The following is a 21116-nucleotide window of genomic DNA, read 5'->3' as shown; positions in this document are numbered from 1 at the left end:
TTTTTTAATAAGAGCGTTTAAGTGGTTCACCACATAGCATTAAGGAAGCAGGTCACAGTTATAGTCATTTAAGGGGGGGCTGCTGTGCTTGACCTGTAAAGGGGCTGCTGTGCTTGACCTGTAAGGGGGCTGCTGTCCTGTAACACTGCCCTCAAACCTGGGAGTTCTCATCAGTAATGAAGACAAAGACAACGCAAACCGCCTTGTACCTGAGACTCTTATGTTCTCAGATGCTTTGTGCTGTCTTTTCATGTATAAATAAGCAGAGGTCGGTCATAGGAAATACAGCAGAAGTGTCCTGGGGTTGTCTACTGCACCACACGGGTCTCCTTATCTCCACACTGAGTTAAACAATGTAGACTTTGTACAGACAGAGGATTCAAATATGCCTAGAGAGTAATCTTTCACTCCATATTTTGTTTAAAATATTGCAGATGTTATGATTTTTTTTCTCTTAAGTGTTTCAGAACATGTATCAAAACCAGACACTCTCAATTCCATGATCCTGTCCAAGTAGAAAAACAGTTCTCACTAGCATGCACACCCCTATCCAGACTCAGATTTCTGTAATGCTGACAAGAATTTTAAAACCTGCTTTAACATCTGTGACTTTTCTCTGGGGACTTCGTGAAGTTAGGGGGAGTTAGGAATCTCCAGTGTGGGCCCACCCAGCCTAATCTCTTGCAAGTGGTTGCCAGCAACATTCTTTTTTGTCTTCCGGGCCTCAGTTTCCCTGTTGGTATTCTGAGGTAGCTTGCAGAGGTGTGTGCTCAGTCTCCAGTCACTTTGCTGAGTGTCTTTTCTTTGGACTGGGTTGGCTGTTTCAGGGAGCACTGAAAGATTTCATGGGTGGGATCCGTGGCTGATAAACTGGGGGCGGGGGGGGCGGGGGGAATTCTCAGTGGCACTGAGGAAGACGTGACCTGGGCTGAACAGGAGGCGTGACCTGGGCTGAACAGGAGGCGTGGCTTGGGCTGAGCAGGAGGCGTGACCTGGGCTGGACAGGAGGCCGGATTTCTAGGTAGAAATGGATGTCTGTTGTTTTGACAAGCGTAAGACAGAGGTCCCCAAATGGTCCAGCATCACTGTTAGCTCTTCCCTGTACCAAGGGAGGAGATGTGGATGGGAGTGGGATGGGGTCGGTGTATATGAGGGCTTTCCAGTCTCTCATGAAAATGAGAAAACAGCAAACTTGGTGGTCTGTCCGTCTCTAAACCACAGCTCCTTCCTCCTCCAGCTGCCACTTCAGCGGGCAGCTGGTCTGTCCACCACACTGCAGTGTTTGCTCAAGCCAATAAGTAATTTGACTCCCTGTCTACTTCAAAAGCAAAATCCAGACTAAGAACCTGCAGCGAGAAGTTTACGCGCTGCTACGGCTGCTTTTCTCTAAGGATTTGTTTACATTTATTTATTTATGTTTGTGTTGTGCACGCATGCGCGTACGTGCGTGGGTATGTGCGCTGCGCCACATATGCGTCGGTCAGAGGGCAACTCGACAGAGTTCGTCCCCACCTTCCACCTCTGGGTTCTGGGCATTGAATTCAGGTTGCCAGGCTTGGTGACAAGCGTCTTTGCCCACTGACCAGCTCACTGGCCCTTTCTTGTATGCATACAGGTTTGTGTGTGTGCTGTGTCCCTGTGTCATGGAGGAGGCCAGAGGTAGATATAGAGTTTTGCCCTCAGTTGCTTATTTTTTGAGATTGTCTTTCACTAAGTCTGAAGCTCAAAAAGCAGATATGTCTGGTTTTTTTTTTTTTTTTTTTTTTTTTTGGTTTTTTTGTTTTGTGGATGTTGGTGATATTAACCCCCCTTCCCCTTTTAATTTTTCTCATTTTTCCTCCTTCTCCTCTTCCTCCTCCTCCTCCTCTTCCTCCTCCTTCTCCTCCCTCTCCTCCTCTTCTCCTCCCTCTCCTCCTCTTCTCCTCCTTCTCCTCCTCCTTCTCCTCCTTCTCCTTCTCCTTCTCCTCCGTCTCCTTCCCCCCACTTCTTCTTTTGAGGCAGAGTCTAAAGTATCCCAGGCTAGCCTTGAGTGTGATCTGCCTCACCTCCTGTGTGCTGGGGTCCCAGGGGTTTACAACCACACCCAGTTTATTCATGCCAAGGAAGAACCTAGGGCTTCACGCATGCTTGGCAAGCGATCTATGCACTGAGCCAGGCCCACTCGGCTGCCATATTTTTTCTCTAATAGGCAGTGAAGGGGGCGGAGCAGGGCAGGCCAGGGAACAACATGGAATAGCTTAAGAAGAAAGAGCCAGTGTAAGTGGCAGATAGGAATGCCCAGAGAGGCCTGTGGGTGAGTACTGGAGGAAGACGCGGGTAAGTAAGTTAAAAAGAGAAACTGAGCTCCCTAACCAGCTGAGTGGAACTGGACCCTGTTCCAATTCCCAGCAAACTCCCCCCAGGGCCCTTTCTTGCTGTGCTCTGAACTGAAGTTTGCACAGAAAGGTTAGGCAGCCTACCAATGTTGTACCGTGGATTGAGCCAGCCTCTGAGCTGGTCACTCCAGAACTCAGCCTGCTAGGACCTTCTTAGCAACTCTGGGAGGCAGACTTTTTCACCGAGTCTGACAATGTGTACAGTTTATTCATGTGATGTGTATTAAGCACCTACTATGTTCCAGGTGCAGTTTCCAGAGTCTGCATGAACACTAGGTCCCCTGCTCTCTTGGATCCACTCTGTGAGGACACCATTGTCAAGCCAGGGTTGCCTTAGAGGGCCTGACAGCCACTACTGGACTCTCTCCCCTGGTTCACAAAGGCTGTGGCAGAGCTGGCCCTGGGGTCTGTGAGTGAGGACCCCTCAGAGTCTAGAGACCCTACCTGGTGGGATGCACTAGCAGAGAGAGCAGAGGGACATCTTGGTTGTGAGAAACAGGATGAAAAGGCCGAGCCTCAGTGCCTTCCTCCCCCCAACTCCTGTCTGGCAGAGCCTCAAGAGAGTGAGAGTGTCAATTAGCCTTGGGAGACCGCAGGCTCTGAAATAGAGCCTCCTTAGCCCCTGCTGTCCGCAGGCTGAGTCATCCTGGAATGTGGCCTGCACCGTGATTGGCTTGGGGTCCAGTGCAGGGGAGCCGCCGCCAGGCCCTGGAAGGGGCCGGCTCCAGCTTCCTGCCTTTGTGTGCATCTTCTTGGGTTTTTCTGTGGGAAGAAGGGCAAGGCCAGAAATAACACCTGATTTACTGTCCCATCACTGCTATAGGGTAAAGCCTGGAGGAGATGGCCCAGGGACAGATCCTACACGTTGGCAGGCTGCTTCCATCTCTCTGTGACTCTATTTCTGCATCTGTAAAGTGGGTGTACAGATGCTCAGTGGGGGTGGTCATATGGACACTGGAAGGAAACCCAGCACTTCTGCAGGGAACCTCTAGGCAAGGGCTATAGTCTCTCCAAGCCTCAGTTTTCTCCTCTGTAAAATGAACCTGTGGGAAGAGTTGTTCCTTGAGGGGAGGAGTCAGTGAGCTTTGGCCTCTGAACAGCAGCAAGGCAACAATGGCAGATGCTATGGGTGGTGATTCAAGTGTAGGGCGTGGCTTAGTAAGTGGCACTGGGAGACTCCTGGGCCCTTCTCCCAGGTGCTCCTGGCTAGGTGCTCTCCTAGGCACCCCTTTCACCCTCCTTAGACTGCAGAATTCACAATGAGCTCCTTCCATTTCATAGACCAGCAAACTGAGGCAGAGAACAGTTAAGTCACAAGCTAGCAAGAAATACAGCTGGGAATTGAAGCCAGGAAGTGCAGCGTCCAAGTTTGGGTGGTAACCCCTGGCCTTCCGGCCTCCCTTGCACAATGCATTGCTCTGAGTCCTGATCCTGGGCTGGTAGGGGCAGATGCACACTGGCTACGGGGCTGTTCCTTTGCATGCCAGAAGAGCCTTCTAGCCTAGAGCTTCAAAGGCAAGGAAGAAGTTCCTGGAAGTTCTCAGAAGCCACCAGTACCAGAGCCATGCTGGCTTGTAGGTCCTCTCCGGGCCCTGGGGAGGCCAGGCTTGCCTTCAGAAGCAGTCTGGTCAGGGAATATTGGGGGGCTGGAGGACAAGGCACTTCCTGTGCCCCCTACATCGTCTTTGTCTCTTTGAGTCTCCCTCAGCCTTGGCCATCTTGTCCCACACACCCCTGGCACACTCTCTAGTGAGGCTAGGGACAGCCAGGTGAGGGAGCAGAGGGGGAAGGGTGGGAGGAGCCTGAGCTCCCCTGAATTGCTGGATGTGACCAAAACCCTTCACTCTGGAAGTTGGGGAGCTGATGCCAGGCCTTTCCCCTTGGACAGTCACTGTGCTCTCCTGGACCCGCTCCTCTTACCTCTCTGTATTGCTGTCCTGTGTCCTGTTTAAAAAAAAACAACAACAACAACAAAAGAAAAAACAGTCCAGGCTCTGGGAGACTCCTGCTTCAGCCCTTCCACGGGATCCTCACTGTATTTGGCAGAGAAGCCAGACCCTCCTTGACCTTCAGGCCCTTTTGGTCTTCAAGGTCATCTCTGTCACCTTCACTTACGTGCTACCATTGCATTCTCTGCTTGGGCCACTCCAGTTGTGGTATTCTTGAAGACCCCATCAGCACACTGCCACCCGTGACATTTGTGACATTTGAACTTGCCGCTCCCTCTGCCTGCAGGTTTCTCTCCCTCCAGAGTCTTCTCGCCCTTCAGGCCCCGCCCCAGGACAACCCCTTCATCATTTTCATCCATCCAATCTGCTTCTGTCCTAGTCCCTGTTCTGTTGTCTTTAGTGAGATGCACTCCACATACCTTAAAATTCACTGTTTTAAGCTGTAACTCAAGGGTTTTAGTCCAGTCTCAAGGTTGAACAGCCTCTAATTCCAGAACATTTTCTCCCGAACAGACACCCTCTGTCTGTTAGCAGCTTCTCTCTATCCTTGTTCCCCAGGCAACCACTAAACCAAGCCTAGCCCCAGTCTTAAGGTCCAACACCACTTCTTTCTTCAAGGCCGAGTAGTATTCTGCAGTATAGATATACCACAGTTAGTTTATCTCCCCATCAGTCAGGGAACCCAGGGATGTTTCTGCTCCATGAAACAATGTGAGCAAAAGTGTGTCTGCTTGACACACTTTTTTTTTTGTTTGTTTGTTTGTTTGTTTCTATTTCTTGGGGCTAAACTGCTTCATCCTGCAGTGTGTTTAACCGTTAAGGAACTGCCAGGCTGGCTTCTAAGGCAGCTACATCTGTGTGGTCCGGTTTCTTCACATCCTTGCAAACTCTTTTCTTTTAACTTAAAACAAAACAGTACTGCAGCTATTAGAATGGATACAAAATAGTACCTGGTGATTGTGTTTCCCTGGCAACCAGGGAAATGTCCGCTGGTCATTTTGGCATCTTCTTTGGGGGGCATTCCATTTGAATCCTTTGAACATTTGATAGTTGTCATTTATTCACTCATTGACTTTCATTCACTCACCAAATCACTGTCAGTTATTCATTCATACATTGGTTGCTCATTCACTCATTCATTCATTCATTCATTCACTCAGTCATTCTCAGTTATTCATTCATACACTGGTCACTCATTCATTGACTCGGTCATGCTCAGTTATTCATTCATACACTGGTCATTCATTCATTCATTGTCAGTTATTCACTTACACGTTAGCCACTCCGTCACTCACTCATTGATGCATGCACGCACTCATTCATTAGGTAGTAGACCAGTGTCTGGGGCTTCTTTCTGCATTCCTGTGGTTCTGATGACGCTCAGGCTGAGACAGGGTCCTCATAGGGGCTTAGGGACCTCCCAGGGGCTTCCTTAGCTCACAGTCCCTCCTGCAGGAGGTTGCAGATGAGATGTAACTTCCCATAGAAGTCAAGCACAAGGCGCTGTGAATCCATGTGGTAGTTAGTTAGTGTAGTAGTTTAAGCTATTAGCTGGTCCCGAGCTCACAGAGGTTGGGGTCAGGGTGGGCACAGTCCATGTGGAGGGCAGAGACTCCTGTATCCCTGTCTACAGTCAGTGGCTGTCCTCTCTATCCTCAAAGCCAGCCACAGAGACTGATTCTTATATCCCTCTCCTGATTTGAGTCTCTTTGCCCAGAGAAGCCACATCTCCCCATAAGGACTGACTCAGTAAGAAGACAGCGTTTTCTAAAGGCTGTCCCCTGGGGCTGGAGAGATGGCTCACCTGTTATGCTTGGTTGCTCTTATAGAAGATCTGGTTTGGTTCCTAGCACCCATATTGGGCTGCTCACAACTGTCTGTAACTCCAGTTCCAGGGAATCTGATACACTTCTCAGCCTCTCCAGACCTTGCACATGTACACACACACACACACACACACACACACACACACACACACACACACACGCACGCAGCAGTAAGGCGGGATCAAACCCACCATGAGTTGTGGTTGGACCTCCTTTCTTAGGGACCTGACTTCACCTTACAGTGTTTCTTCCCCAGAGAACTCTCACCTTGGATGGTACAAACCAACCTTTGTTAGAAGCCGAGGCAGTCTGCCTTCCTGCCCAGGGCATGGCCTGGCTCTTGCCTCAGAGGGCTCCCAGGTTTGGAGCCATCCAGTGGAGACTGTGATGAAGCCTGCCACTGCTCTCTTCCTGTGGGCAGGAGAGGGAGCGTGAGACAACCCGAGCTCAGACTGGCTCAGAGAACTCTGGCTCTTCTGCTGGGCGCTAGAAGCTTCCCACAGGAAGTCATCTATGCAGTAGACTCTGCCTGGCCCCTAGCCTCTCCCTCACCCTCCGCCCATCCTCTACATAGAGGCTAACATACCTGTGTACCTTCCCCACACTGGTCATCCTCCCCATGGACCCTTCCTATCTCACTCAGAGACAAAGCCACAGTCCTCCTGCCTGCATGACCATAGGGTCTCACCCACAACCTGGCTCTGGCCATGATTGTCCATACTCTGTTGGCCTATGTGTACCCACTGCCACACGGTCCTTTGAGTCCATAATACCAACCCCAGGGCCTTTGCTCTTGCTGCTCCCTCTCTCTGGAAAGCCCCTCCCTGAAGCCATTGGTCCCCTCCACCGCCAGCTGTCAGCCTCCTCTGACTTCCCCATGGCTTCTCTCTGTTCCCTCCCTTGCTTTGTCTCGTGATGCTGAGTGCTGTGGCTTCTGCAGGAGACCTGGTGAGCCTCCGTTGGACACGGGCAGCATCCCCTGGCTGGGCCATGCCTTGGAGTTTGGGAGAGATGCTGCTAGCTTCCTTACCAGGATGAAGGAGAAGCATGGTGATATATTTACTGTGAGTATCTCTGGGAGGGAGGGGTGAGTGACTGCTCATCACTGGGGCTACCCACCCGTTCAACATCTAGCCACATACCGACCCATCCACCTAGCACCTATCCAGGGGAGGCTGACTGTCTGTCTGTCTGTCCAACTGTGCACACCATGACCAGTCATCAGCAGAGCTCTGTGCTCTAAGGGTGTGTAGAACCACCCTTGCAGGCACACCCAGGGATGAACATCAGTATTTAAGGTGCTTCTCGGTGTAATCAGCCCATCAATTAAGATTAAATACACTTCCGCTCAGCCATTTGTCCATCTGTCTTTCTGTATATTCACCAATATGTCTGCCTTTCTATCATTTATCTATCTATTCTTTTTAAGATTTTGGTTTTTTTTTTGTTTTGTTTTGTTTTGTTTGGATTTTCAAGATAGGGTTTCTCTGTGTAGCCCTGGCTGTCCTGAAACTCACTCTGTAGACCAGGCTGGCCTCAAACTCAGAAATCCGCCTGCCTCTGCCTCCCAAGTGCTGGGATTAAAGGCGTGCACCACCACTGCCTGGCAAGATTTTTTTTATCTATCCTTTTTTAAGATTAATTTTTATTCATGTATACATGTGTGTATCTGTGTGTGCATGTGTGTGTTTATGACATCTGTGCAGGTGCCCAGAGAGGTCAGATGAAAGCGTGAGACCCCCTGGAGCTGGCATTACAGATGGTTGTGAGCCACCACGGGGGTGCTGGGAGCCGAACTCAGTTCCTCTGGAAGAGTAGCTAGTGTTCTTGTTAACTGCTCTCCAGCCTCTGTCTATCAAAATCCGCCCAGTGTTCTCCACTCGCTCAGCCAGCGCCATTCAGCTTCCATCTCCAGATTCCATTTCCACCGGCTTCCTTCCATTCATCTTCCACAACTATCTCTGTCTACCACAGCCCAGCCAGTGCTCACCACCTCTCCACTCAGCACCTGACTCTGGTCTACTCTCTGCACATCTACTTCTGTATTCATCCACCTGTCCACCCACCCACCATCCACCCATCTACCCATCCACCCATCTACCTACCTACCCACCCACCATCCACTCATCTACCTACCTACCCACCCACCATCCACCCATCCACCTACCTACCCACCCACCATCCACCCATCTACCTACCCACCCAATCATGCACCCATCCATCAGCCCACACATCTGCCCACCTACCAACTCATCCACCCACTTACCCACCTACCTACCCATTCATACACCTAGCTACCCACACATCCACCCATAGATACCCATAGATACATCTACCCACCCACCTACCTACCCACACACCCACCCACCCATCCATTCATACACCTACCCATCCATAGATACATTAACCCACCAACCCAACTACCTATCCACCCACCCACCCATCCAATCATCTACCCACCCACCCATCCATCCAATCATCTACCCACCCACCCATCCATCCAATCATCCATAGATGCACCTACCCACCCACCCATAGATGCACCTACTGAGGCACCCATTCATACATCTCCCTACTCACCTACCCACTCATCATCCATCTATCTCTTCAGCGCCGTTCGATCACCCCCTGTTCTTGAATGCTTCCAGCTCTCGTCCCTCCGGTGTTCATGCTTCAGGCAGCTGTTTGGTCACTTAGCGTCTTGTCACCCATGCCCCCAACATTCTGACCGCAGCCATGCATCTAACAGATCCGTCAATGTGTCCCACTGTTCCCCACCTGACTGTGTCCACCTACCACCTCCTTTCTTTCCTTCCTCTTGCCTTCCTATTTTCATCTATCTACCCATCCATTTTTCCTTCACTTTACGTCTCCTTCCTCCATCTTTATCCATGCACCCACCTCAGCTACAGTCAGCACTGGTATTTACCCGTCCACCTACTCACCTGTCCATTCATCTACGTCCATGCATCTACAGTCAGTCTGGAGGCGTTTACCCAGCAATGTCTGTCCATCTGTCCATCCTTTTCCTTGTTGTGGTACTGGCTATCGAACCCAGGAACCCATCATGCATGCCAGGCAAAGACTGTATCATTTTTCACTTTCGTACCCCAGACTCCTGCTCCTTTTTCTTATTTGGAGACAGGATCTTACTATTGTTACCTGGGTTGGTCTTGAACTCATTCTAATTCAGTCAGCCCTTGAACCCGGGATCCTTCTGCCTCAGTCTCTTGAGGAGTTGCGATTATAGGCCTGGCTACAACCTTTGCTTTTAGAAGGCTTTGGCCAGTCTTAGCTCTGATACATTTCAGCATGGAGATTTGGGGCATGTTGTTCCGTGTCCCAGCCTAAATTTTGCAGCGGTGGACGGGTGAGTGGCAGTCCCTACCTCAAAGGATGGGAGGGGCCAGCCAGACTGCTTCTGGCCAGTGCCTGTTGTGCCCGTGCTTGCTGACAGATGCCTGAATGCGGAGGGCTGCCACCCAACCATTCCTCCAACAGGTGCTGGTGGGGGGCAGGTACGTCACCGTTCTCCTGGACCCACACTCTTACGACACAGTGGTGTGGGAGCTGCGGACACGGCTGGACTTCCACCCTTACGCCGTCTTCCTCATGGAGAGGATTTTTGATCTGCAGCTTCCAAATTTCAACCCCAGCGAGGAGAAGGCCAGGATGAAGCCGTGAGTGCGAGATGGGCCTGTGGGCGGGGCCTCAGCCCCACATCCTGTTGTCCTTGGCCTCTGTCTTAGTCAGGGTTACAATTGCTGTCAGGAAATACCACGACCAAAAGCAAGTTGCGAAGGGCGGGGGTGGGGGGTGGGGGGTGGGGGTGGGGTGGGGGTGGGGTGGGGGGGGTGGGGTGGGGTGTGGGGGGGGATGGGGGTGGGGGGGATGGGGGGGTTTCCTTTGGCTTACACTTCCACATTGCTGTTCATCACTGAAGGAAACAGGGCAGAAACCTGGAGGCAGGAGCTGATGCAGAGGCCATGGAAGGGTCCTGCTTACTGACTTGCTCCTATGGCTTGCTCAACCTGCTTTCTCATAGGACCACCAGCCCGGGGTAGTACCACCCACAATGGGCTGGGCTCCCCCTCCTCCTCCTCCCCATCAATCACTAATTAAGAAAAATGCCCTACAGGCTTGCATATGGCCGGGGTTTTCTTTCTTTTCTTTTTTTTTTTTTTTTTGGTTTGGTTTTTTGGTTTTTTGGTTTTTTGGTTTTTCGAGACAGGGTTTCTCTGTGTAGCCCTGGCTGTCCTGGAACTCACTCTGTAGACCAGGCTGGCCTCAAACTCAGAAATCCGCCTGCCTCTGCCTCCCAAGTGCTGGGATTAAAGGCATGCGCCACCACCGCCCACACCTGGCAGTTCATGGTGGCACACTAGGTTTCACAGGCTGGGCACTGTGTAACTCACTGCTGTTGGTGGCTTCGATGGACCTTACGAGCTGACAGACCACCTCCGACCCTGGCTCTGAGCAGCGCTCCAGGCTTTGGTTAGCACGAAGGAGGTCCAGCACTCCTCTCAACCTGGCCCCATGCACCCCTAGGCTGCGTCTCAGGTCCACATGGGGAGACTGGGTCAGCCACCCAGTCTTTGTCCCATACCTGTCCATCAGGAATTGTATTACCAGCCCTTTGTGGCTTTTATAGAGGAGGAGTTAGCTTCATATTTGTCTAGAAGCCTATGGCTCCCTTGTCCACGTTTGTGCACCAGGCAAGGACAGACTGTCCTCACCAGGAGCTCATAATGTAGGGTGAGGCCAACCAGTGTTTTAGCCTGAGCTGTCCCCTCCGGAGCCTGCCTACGTCACCTTGTCCTGACACTGTACTCTTTGTGCCCGAGTTTCTCCACTATAAAACTGTCTCAGTGGTAACTGTTATTCCTTTGACATGCATGCAAACTTTTTTTTTTTTTTTTTTTTTGAGTATATTAAGTGGCAAATACCTATCTTCTGTTGCTGGTCTCAGGACGCTCATGCACAGAGACCTGCAGACGCTCACAGAAGCCATGTATACCAACCTCCGCACCGTCCTGCTGGGTGACACCACAGAAGCAGGCAGTGACTGGCAGGAGACAGGTCTCCTTGAGTTCTCCTACAAGTTTCTACTCTGGTGAGCCCACAACCTTGTCGTGGCCAAGGGAACTGGGGTTACCCTGTGGGTGGGAACACTGTGGGAGACGCTCAAAGCAGAATACAGGAAGGAGGTGGAACCCCAAATTCACCTCACACAACTTAAGCCGATGTTGGCTGTAAAAGGGTGCCAAGTGTCTGAGTGTCCTCCAGAGCAGGAGTCCCTGTCTTAGTCAGGGTCTATTCCTGCACAAACATCATGACCAAGAAGCAAGTTGGGGAGGAAAGGGTTTATTCAGCTTACACTTCCACATTGCTGTTCATCACCAAAGGAAGTCAGGACTGGAACTCAAGCAGGTCAGGAAGCAGAGGCTGCTGCAGAGGCCATGGAGGGATGTTACTTACTGGCTTGCTTCCCCTGGCTTGCTCTCTTATAGAGCCCAGGGACAGCACCACCCACAATGGGCTGGGCCCTCCCACCCTTGATCACTAATTAAGAAAATGCCTCACAGCTGGATCTCATGGAGGCATTTCCTCAAGGGAGGTTTCTTTCTCTGTGACAACTCCAACTTGTGACAAGTTGACACACAAAACCAGCCAGTACAGTCCCCTCATTGGCCATCATGGCATCTGTGCTGTGGCTTAGACTCTGGGTCTCATAGGTTAGCAGTGATGCTTAGGAGACCAACCAGGGAGCTCGACCTGAGGTCAGACTTCATAACTGTGGTAAAAACAGTGCAGCAAAGTGCAACTCCTTCAGCTGTGCAGCATTCTCAATGGTTCCCCCCAGGAAACAGCAGGGGACACAGCAGATGAGTTCCTTATGCCTGAGAAGGTAATCGCCCAGAGATGGGACATCTGGGGGGCTTTCAGCCTCAATGCTGTGGTCTAACTGCAGGGCTGAGGGGCTTCTGCTGTGTCAAGACTTTGGTGAGGAAACAGCAAGTGCAAAGCCCTGGCGTGGGAAGAAGCCGGGTGAAGGGGCCAGGGTGGAAGAGCAAAGCAGAGAAATGACAGAGAAAGCAGGCGGAGATGTCTGCAGAAGTTTCACAGCCAGGAGGAAGGCTTAGAATGTAGACTCAGCTGGATGGTGGTGGACCCTTAGAGACTGACAAAGGGGCCCCCCCGATGCAGTGTAATTTACATTTCTATGTAGAGGACATCTGTAGATGAGAACCAGGCAGGGGGACACACTAGGACATCTGTGGGTCATAGTGATAGCCTGGACCTAGGAGAGGGCAAGAATACAGTCTTGGCAGGGCCAACTGAAGGCTTTTAACAGGTGAGGGAGGGTAGAGAGACTGTGTATCTTAATGGTCGGTAGCATCATTCAAAAACCACAACAAAGAAAGACACTTTATCATAGAAGTTTAGAGAAACCCATGTGCGTTTCTGATAAAAGGTAGCCATTCGTTGACATGTGTGCATGTGTGTACACAGGTGACATCAAGTCTGTTTGGACTGGATGGATAAGCTCACTTCATGCTCCATGAGGTAGTAATTTACGGACCCCACTTGTTAGATGGGAAAACTGAGACCGGGGGACTCATGCAGAGTTTCCATCAGGGTCGTAGGTGGCCGCTCTCAGTACACCTACTGTGGGACACTCCTCCCTTCCTGTTTACTGTAGTTTACACACATAGTAGGGCTGTTCTGGTCTATGTGCTGCTGGCTTCCCTGTTGTTTGGGTGAGGACTAGTCTAGAAAGAGACAGTGGAACCTTGTCCTTGACTGGCAAGTTCTCAGCAGGGTGATACTCAGGTGTCCCGGCTTCTGTCATCCTGCGTCCTCCTGTGGTCAGAGAAGTCAACAGAAAGGAGGTATGGGGCCTTAGGAAGGGGCTGGTCGCCACCAGCATAGAGAGTCTCACAGGGCCTGGGCCTGGCCAGAGTTCCTGCCTCCACCAGGCTTGGTATTCTGGGACATTGCAGTTACCTGAACAAGGAAGTGTGTAAGATTCAGAAAGGTAGATACCAGGTGACAGTCCATATGGTCCAACTACCTAAACCTTCCAAGGTGCCCTTGTGGTAGCCCTCCCTCAAAGTGGCATCCTAAGTTCCGGTCTGGCCTCCTTGGCTCTCTAGCAACTCACTTCACCCTGAGCAGAGGGCTCCTCTCCCCGGCTGGTGCAGTTGGGTTTCCTGCTGGGAAAGCTTGCTACATAGTCTCTAAGCGACTAACTCTCCACCTCCCGGGAGCTGTGTGCTCCATCAGCTCCATTTTAGTTTATGGCACCGAGCGCCACCTAGTGGCCATCTGCATCCATGTAAGCTCGTTGGGGAGCTGACTTAAAGTCCTGGGCTATGTGTTTCGCACATCTGCCCAGAGTTAAGAAAGGGAAAGAAGGGAACCTTTCAGGCTGAGGGTGAGGTTTGGACAGGCTGAGCTTGGCCTCTGATCTCTAACTGTTCCTGGGGGAAGCGGGGTTCTTGTTAGTGAGGGTTTGTTCCCGGGGCACAGGCACTGGGCTGGGCTGGAGAGGGAAGTGGGGTGCAGATGGGTTGTGATGGTGGCCCGGATGGCTCTTGGTAGACAGACTTGTGATGGCCTGTCACCAGAGTCCTCAGGAGTGTATTCTATTTACATATCTATCTTTCCGGTCACCCCACCACTCACACACCCCACCCACTCTCATCCATTCATCCAGACATCAACCTCTGCATCTTCTGACTCGATATCCATTTACCCATCTACCCACCCATTCATCCACACCTATGCACCCAACCATCCATCCATGTGTCTACCCACCGAGCCACTCACTCGTGCTCCACTGACTTACTATCCCCCACCGCTGACCCAACATTCATTTCGGGCCTACTGCTGAGCACACTGTGTGGGTGAGACAGAGGGTTGGGGCTACACATGCTTCTCTCAGTCTCACCCGCCTCTTTCCTGTTTCTCCTTCTCCCTGCTTGAAAAACCCTCTCCTGGGAGACCCGTGAGTGGGGGAGCTTAGGAAGGTGGGGTGGCATTCTGCTGCTTTCTGTGGCTCTGAGAAAACACTCTGACTAAAAGCAACATAGGAAACAAGCGTTTATTTCATCTTACATTTTCAGGTCACACTTCATCCCTGAGGGAAATAGGCAGGGTAAGAACAGAAGAAGAGGGGAACCTGAGGTGGGGTAGGAACTGAAAAAGAGGGGAACCTGAGGCGGGGTAGGAACTGATGAGGGGAACCTGACTTGTTGCTGTCCCCCCAGTGCCGGCTACCTGACCCTGTATGGAGTGGAGGCCTCACCACGCACCCATGAGAGTCAGGCCCAAGACCGTGTCCACTCAGCAGATGTTTTCCACACCTTTCGCCAGCTGGATCTGCTGCTCCCCAAACTGGCTCGAGGTTCCTTGTCAGCGGGTAAGCATCATGACGTCACGGCAGAAATGGGTGCTTGTTAGTGGCATTTAATTAGTGTGTTACAGTTTTCCCCTTCCCTGGCTAGCGCCCACATAATTGAGACTGGACTATTATATTTATTTAACATGCTTTAAATACACCACACCTGAGCAGTTACTACTGTTTCGGTCTTTTATGCTAATCTGGCTACCTCCCAGCCCAAATCCCCAAGATCCCAGCATGTACGGCTTTTTCATCTTCTCTCCTGGATCTCTTTCCTGGGCTGAATCCCCCACTCCTAGCTAGTAGGAAGTCCCGCCCTATTCTTTCCCCTGCTCAGTCATCATTGGCTATTAAGCTCTCTTTATTGACACATCAGGGAACAATTGGGGAGCTGGTGTTTACATAGGCTTGAGACAGGAGATTCTCTGAGTAAGGATTGCAACCACATACAAGGGAGACAGAAATGAGCACTGGAACCATCACACAGGGCACAGGAACACTGTGCCTGTAGTTGGTGGGTCCCGCGCACAGCAGACTGGATGGTCTTTCCTGTGAAACCTGCAACAACAGCCAGGTGTGGTAGCTCATGCCTATTGTCCCGGCACTTGGAAGGCAGAGGCAGGCGAATTTGAGGCCAGCCTGGTCTACATAGCAAACTCCAGGACAGCCAAGGCTACATAGTGAGACTCTGTCTCAAACAACCAAAAATTAACTAACTAACTAATTAGTTAATAGAAAAGAAGCAGTGAAGACCATGTGATAAAATATCAAAGGGAAATTCTTTAACGATGGAAGGATGCCTTTTGGCTCCTGGTTTCAGAGGTTTTCATCCACAGCCATCTGGCCCCATCACTGTGGTCCTGTGCTGTATCTGAACATGATGGGGGCAGGAGAACTCAGTAGGAGCACTCAGAAGAGGAGGCTGCCTACCTCATGGCAGCCAGGAAGTGGAAGAAGCAGAAAGGAGGGTCTGAGAGATATGACACACCCTTCAAAGGCACATACCCATGATCTGCTGCCTCTAAGCCCCGCCCCCACAGCCTTTCCAGCTGTACAGTCATCTGGCCGTTAACCCATCTATGTGGCTAGTTTCTTCACAATCCAGCTGTCTCTCCATAATGCCACCAGCTGGGAACCAAACTTTCAGTACGTGAGCCTGTTGGAGACACATTTCATATCCAGACCATTGCAGTCCATTTGGATTCAGAGCTCCTGAGGAGACTGAACCAAGTGCACGTTTGACAGAAGCCATGAGGAGGCCCGGAAGAGCTATGTGTTCTGGGATCTCTGCTCTGCTTGAGGCTTTGGACTATCCAGCCTCTTCTTGGTCTCCTGCTCTGGTGGCACAGAACAATAGAAGGAAGGGAACACGACAGATTCTGGGCTCTGCCTCCCTGGATCTCTATAGTCTCACTGTGTCAAATGGAAAGGAGGATGTCATCTTAGAAGGTGGCCTTTAGGCTTGGCCGAGGCCATAGATAGCACCATTGCTGAGGACCTAACGTTGTTCTGAGTGTCAACCAAGCTGAGTGTGGACACATCTGAGAGACACTTCAGTATTTTCAAATATGTTTTCTCTCTGCTTCATTTTGCTCTTTTGAAACATGGTCCCCTGTAGACCAGGCTGGTCTTTAAATTTGGGATCCTCCTATCTCAGTCTCCCAAGAGCTAAGATTACAGGTGTTCACTGCCACTGAGCAATTCACACACCTACCCAAAGATCTGCCATATCCTACTGTCACCTGTCTTCCCGTTGGTTTGCCAGCCGGCTGGACAGAGGCTTGGCTTCCTCTTGTCACAGCATCATCAGGTGCAGTCATCAACCCAGAGGGCAGAAAAGAGCATCTGCATCCCACTCACCTCCCTGCCTCCTACACTGAGCTATCATTTGGCTTCTCCAGCCTCTGCAAGCCCTCTCTGGTAGCTGTCCAGACAATCGTCTTTACAGAGGTTATTCACTGTCTAATGCAATCCCGGGGGTCTGGGGCTCACATGTCATGGGAGCAGCAGGTAGGTGGCAGAATAGGCAACGTGCAATCTTTGATTGGGAAATCCAGTGTGTTAAACATAAATCCCATCCCAGCACTAGTTGCTTCTCCAGAAAAAAGTCTCTTCACTCTTCCTCCTCCCCTGGGATGCAGAGGACGCATCCATAAAAGGCTGTTTCCCAGTGTGAGCAGCAGGTGGCAGTGTTGGGCAGTTGCTCTCAGGTGGACTCAAGCAGTTCCCAGACCCGGTGGGTGTGGTGTGTCTGGAAGACCAACTGGCAAACCCCACCGAAATATCAAATGTCCATTTTTTCCTCCCATGGTCCCTCTTCCAGGAAATGATCCCACAGAAATGCTCACATATAGTGGCAGATAGATACTCATGGCCATACTGTCTGCAGCCACAGAGCCAGAACTGACCTGTGCCAGAGTAGGGGCTGATTAAATAGCTAATGCGTCGTGTGAGGGCGCCATGTGAGGGCAGGCCCCAAACCTGTGGAAGAGAAGGAGATGAAACCCATGATGACTGCTGATCAACGTGGGGAACGTTGGCCAGAACCTTCCGCCTCGATCCAGCCGTGGTAGTGATGTGCTTGGATTTTTGCCTTTGAGACGAGAGGAGGTAAAGAGAAAATGAATTCTTACAGCACACACAGTGTGAAGGCTTAGTTTACTGCCTCTTCCTCCCCTTTACCATACGTATGTATATATGAATATATGTATGAATGTATGTATGACTATATGTATGCATGTATACTTATATATATGTTATATGTGTGTGTGTGCATGTATATATATATATATATATATATATATATATATATATAGAGAGAGAGAGAGAGAGAGATATAGTGTGTGGGTGTAGTTAGAATCTCTTGTAGCCCAGGTTGGCCTCAGACTCACTAGGTAGCCAAGGATAGTTGTAAACTTTCAATCCTCCTGCCTCCACTATTGCTGGGATCACAGGTGTGCACCCACACCTGGTTTTCTTTCTCTTGGTGTTCCCTGTGTATATGTAAAATTTTCCATCTTTTCAAGTATATTTCAAATATAAAAATGTATTCATGTTGCCAAAAACATACACATAAAAAGAAACCTGACCCTCTAAGACTTCTCGAGTCCTGTGCAGTAACAAATGAGGGCTTGTACCTTTTATTTGAATACTTTTGGGGGGGGAGCTGAGGGGGTTAAGAGATAATCTTGCTGTGTAGGCCAGGATGGCTGGGAACTCACTATGTAGCCCAGGCTGGCCTCAAACTGGTGATCCTCTTATCTCTGCCTCCTGAGTGCCGGGATTACGGCTGTGTACCTCAGTTTACTTATCCAACAGGAGACATTCACAAGAAGAGTCACAGTGTGACCAGGACTCTAATGGCCCTGAGTAACACACCAGACATTCACAGCTCGTCTCCACCAGGCTATCTCTGCGCTCAGAGAGGCATCCAGGAAAAGACTTGTGTATACAAGGGTGAAGGCCTCACTCCGTGGATAAGGAAGTGACTGAGGCCCAGAGATGGCCAGGCCTCAGTCAGATCCACGCAACACAGGCTTCTGAGACTCTTGTGTCTAGGTCACTTCCTCTGTTCTCTGGATAGTGTCGGGTCAGACCACCCTGAGGTGCTTTTTAGTTCTTATAAGAAATCCAGAGCTAGAAAAGTCGCTCAGCGGGTAAAGTGTTTAATGTCAGGGCACAAGGGACTGATCTGGATTCTCCAGCCTCTAGGTGGGAGTTGAGCATGAACTAGAGAATGGGGTGGGTCCTTTCGGGTTTGATGTGGCTAAAAGGGCATGTTGTAGGTTCAGTGAGAGATCCTGGAAAAATACGGTGGGAATCGATAGAGTGGCAGTTCTTACCCTGTGAGCGTGAGTCAAACGACACTTTCACAGGAGACACCTAAGTCATCAGAAAACACAGACATCTACATTAGCAAAATTATAGTTATGAAGTAGCCATGAGCCGGGCGGTGGTGGCGCATGCCTTTAATCCCAGCACTTGGGAGGCAGAGGCAGGCGGATTTCTGAGTTCGAGGCCAGCATGGTCTACAGAGTGAGTTCCAGGACAGCCAGGGCTACACAGAGAAACCCTGTCTCGAAAAACCAAACCAAACCAAAAAAAAAAAAAAAAAAAAAAAAAAAAAAAAAGTAGCCATGATACAGTTTTGTGGTTGGGGGTCACCACAGCATGAGGAACTGTAACAAAGGGTTGCAGCAGTAGAACAGTTGAGAACCATTGCAATAGAGGAGGACACACAGGCACACATGCAAACTTGCACACCCGCACACAGAGGTGAGTGCACCAACATGCACATGTGCCCGCGTATATACGATACACAACACACATGCAGGCACAATGACTACACGGTGAGAGATTGCAATTGTAAGGTTGGGCGTCAGGGACAGCCAGATATTTCTGTGGCTGTGCCAAGCCCTTTGCCTCTGGTCAGGGGACACTGGGGACATCTGAACCATTGCTGGAGTGATGCTGTTACCTCCTTCCTGTGTCCCTTGGTGAATTTTTTGATGGCCCCCAGATGCTGATCTCACATGGGGACTCTCATAGTCAGCCTGCCTGGGACATTGGGGGCTCTCGAGAACCTGCCACAATGGGAGCCCCGGGAAGCCTTGTGTTTCAGATGAGCCCACGGGCTCCATGCTTTAAATCAGGAATGCCACATGACCCAAAAATAGTATCGAGAAGTTGAGCCCATTGTCTGAAAATGTTGCCATCCAACTTCAAAAATAGTAAGTCCAGGCCAGGAGATGGTTCAGCTGGCAGAGTGCTGGCCACGCAGCCATGAGGACCTGAGATTTGACCCCAGGGCCCACGTAAAAGCTGTGTGTGGTGGTCACCTATAGTCCCAGCCCTGGGCTTACTGTTTTTAAGTCAGCTGGCAGCATTTGCAAACCACTACAAGCAGTGCTGTTCTGCATAGACCCTCAGTGCCTCGCTTTGTCCCATAGGCAAAGGACCTCTCTGACCCCTGCTCACTTCTAGGCTGGTGTCCTTGAGGCAAAGATTACCCTTCAGAGACTCTGAGATGCCTTTGTGTCCTGTGCGGGCTCCGCTGTCAAGGTTACAAACACAGGAGGAGGTTAGAGTGGAAGGGCTCAGTTTCCATCCCCAGCACCAGGAATTATAGACAGATGGACAGACAGACAGACAGATACAAGAGCACCTGGATTATTGGCTTTTTTTCCCCCTCCCCATTTGGTTTTTCAAGACAGAATTTTTCTGTGGAGCTCTGGCTGTTCTGGAACTCACTCTGTAGACCAGGCTGGCCTTGAACTCACAGAGATCTGCCTGCCTCTGCCTCCCCAGTGTTGGGATTAAAGGCGTGTGCCACATCTGGCCCAGATCATCAGTTTCTTTAGAGAACGTGGTGTGTGCCTGGGTAGAGCCAATTGCTCTGCCATGTCTGAGGGTGGGTTGGAGCAACCTGGAGGTCTCCCCTCCCTTCAGGTAGACTTAGCTTCCTCTGTGGGATCTTCCTCTGCTGACCTTACCTGTCTGCTCTAGAGGAGTTTGAGTGGAGACCCCAGATCTGTGTCCCCACCAATGGCCAGTGACGTTCTTTCCAGGATACTGAGCCCCCTTGCCTTCTGTGCAAGGTCTGGCCTTGCTTTGGTCTAGGTCCCAGGGAGAGGGGCTGTTGCTTTGAGCGTGGTTCTCCTAAATGGCCCCATAGCGCCTCACACACTCATCAAATCTCTACTGGGTTCTTGTTACAGAGAACTTCTCTCTTGCAGGAACAAGCCCTTTCGCCTTTCTGCTAAGAGACATGGGTCCTAGGCAACTCTTACAGGGCTTCACCCCAGGCTTTCCCATCAGTGACACCCAGAATAGTTCTGAAAGGCTGAAGCTGGGTGGCCCTGGCCCAGCAGCGACTATAACCTTCCTCTTCTGTGCTCTGTCCCTGCAGGGGATAAAGACCATGCATGCAGTGTCAAAAACCGCCTGTGGAAGCTGCTGTCCCCAGCTAGGCTGGCCTCCAGGGCTGACCGGAGCAGCTGGCTGGAGAGTTATCTGAGACATCTTGAGGAGATGGGGGTGTCAGAGGACATGCAGGCCCGGGCACTGGTGTTGCAGCTCTGGGCCACACAGGTAAGCATGGCTGTTGTAGGCGTGGAATTCATGCACATGTGCTGGTGTGAGCAGATGAGGGTGTGAGCCTGCTGGTCGCCCCCACCCTGCACTGTTTCTCTGCTTGTTTAACATGAGGAAAAATGGCATATTGATTAAAAAAAAAAAAAATGGGACTCATGTAGCCCAGGCTAGCCTCAAATGTGCTATGTAGCCAAGGATAATCTTGAACATGTAATCCTCCTTTCTCCAACTGTTGAATGCTGGGTTACAGATATTGCTAGTATGCCTGGTTTATACAGTGCTGGGATGGATGAGAGCCTGGGCATGCTGGCAAGGCCTTGCCTTTAACCCATAAACTTTGTACTTAGCTTAATGGACTCCTGACCTGCTATCGTGGTTCTCCAGCCTCTCGCACCTCAGTTCCTTTCTTTCCCTCATTCCTGTTGTGGTTTTGTCCCATTAGTGGCCAAGTTGCAAATAACCCAAC

General features: G+C 50.7%; 1 protein-coding gene across 2 annotated transcripts in view; it reads left to right on the top strand.

The window, feature by feature from the left end:
* The window catches only part of Ptgis (prostaglandin I2 synthase), a 37592-nt gene that overhangs the window by 5771 nt on the left and 10705 nt on the right, over positions 1-21116 (top strand). The window contains exons 1-6 of one of the 2 annotated variants that reach the window (XM_076930267.1): positions 2298-2316; positions 7091-7214; positions 9652-9830; positions 11120-11263; positions 14424-14575; positions 20466-20647. In XM_076930267.1, the coding sequence (XP_076786382.1) occupies positions 7185-7214; positions 9652-9830; positions 11120-11263; positions 14424-14575; positions 20466-20647 (687 nt within the window). In that variant the 5' untranslated portion in view covers positions 2298-2316; positions 7091-7184. Of the gene's footprint in view, positions 1-2297; positions 2317-7090; positions 7215-9651; positions 9831-11119; positions 11264-14423; positions 14576-20465; positions 20648-21116 lie in introns of those variants that run through there. The other variant, XM_034496742.2, reaches the window with a different exon arrangement.

This window comes from Arvicanthis niloticus, chromosome 2, assembly GCF_011762505.2.
Source record: "Arvicanthis niloticus isolate mArvNil1 chromosome 2, mArvNil1.pat.X, whole genome shotgun sequence".
NCBI classification, from domain to species: Eukaryota; Metazoa; Chordata; class Mammalia; order Rodentia; family Muridae; genus Arvicanthis; species Arvicanthis niloticus.
Note: the sequence above shows the minus strand (reverse complement) of the source record. Positions and strands in the feature narration are given on the sequence as shown.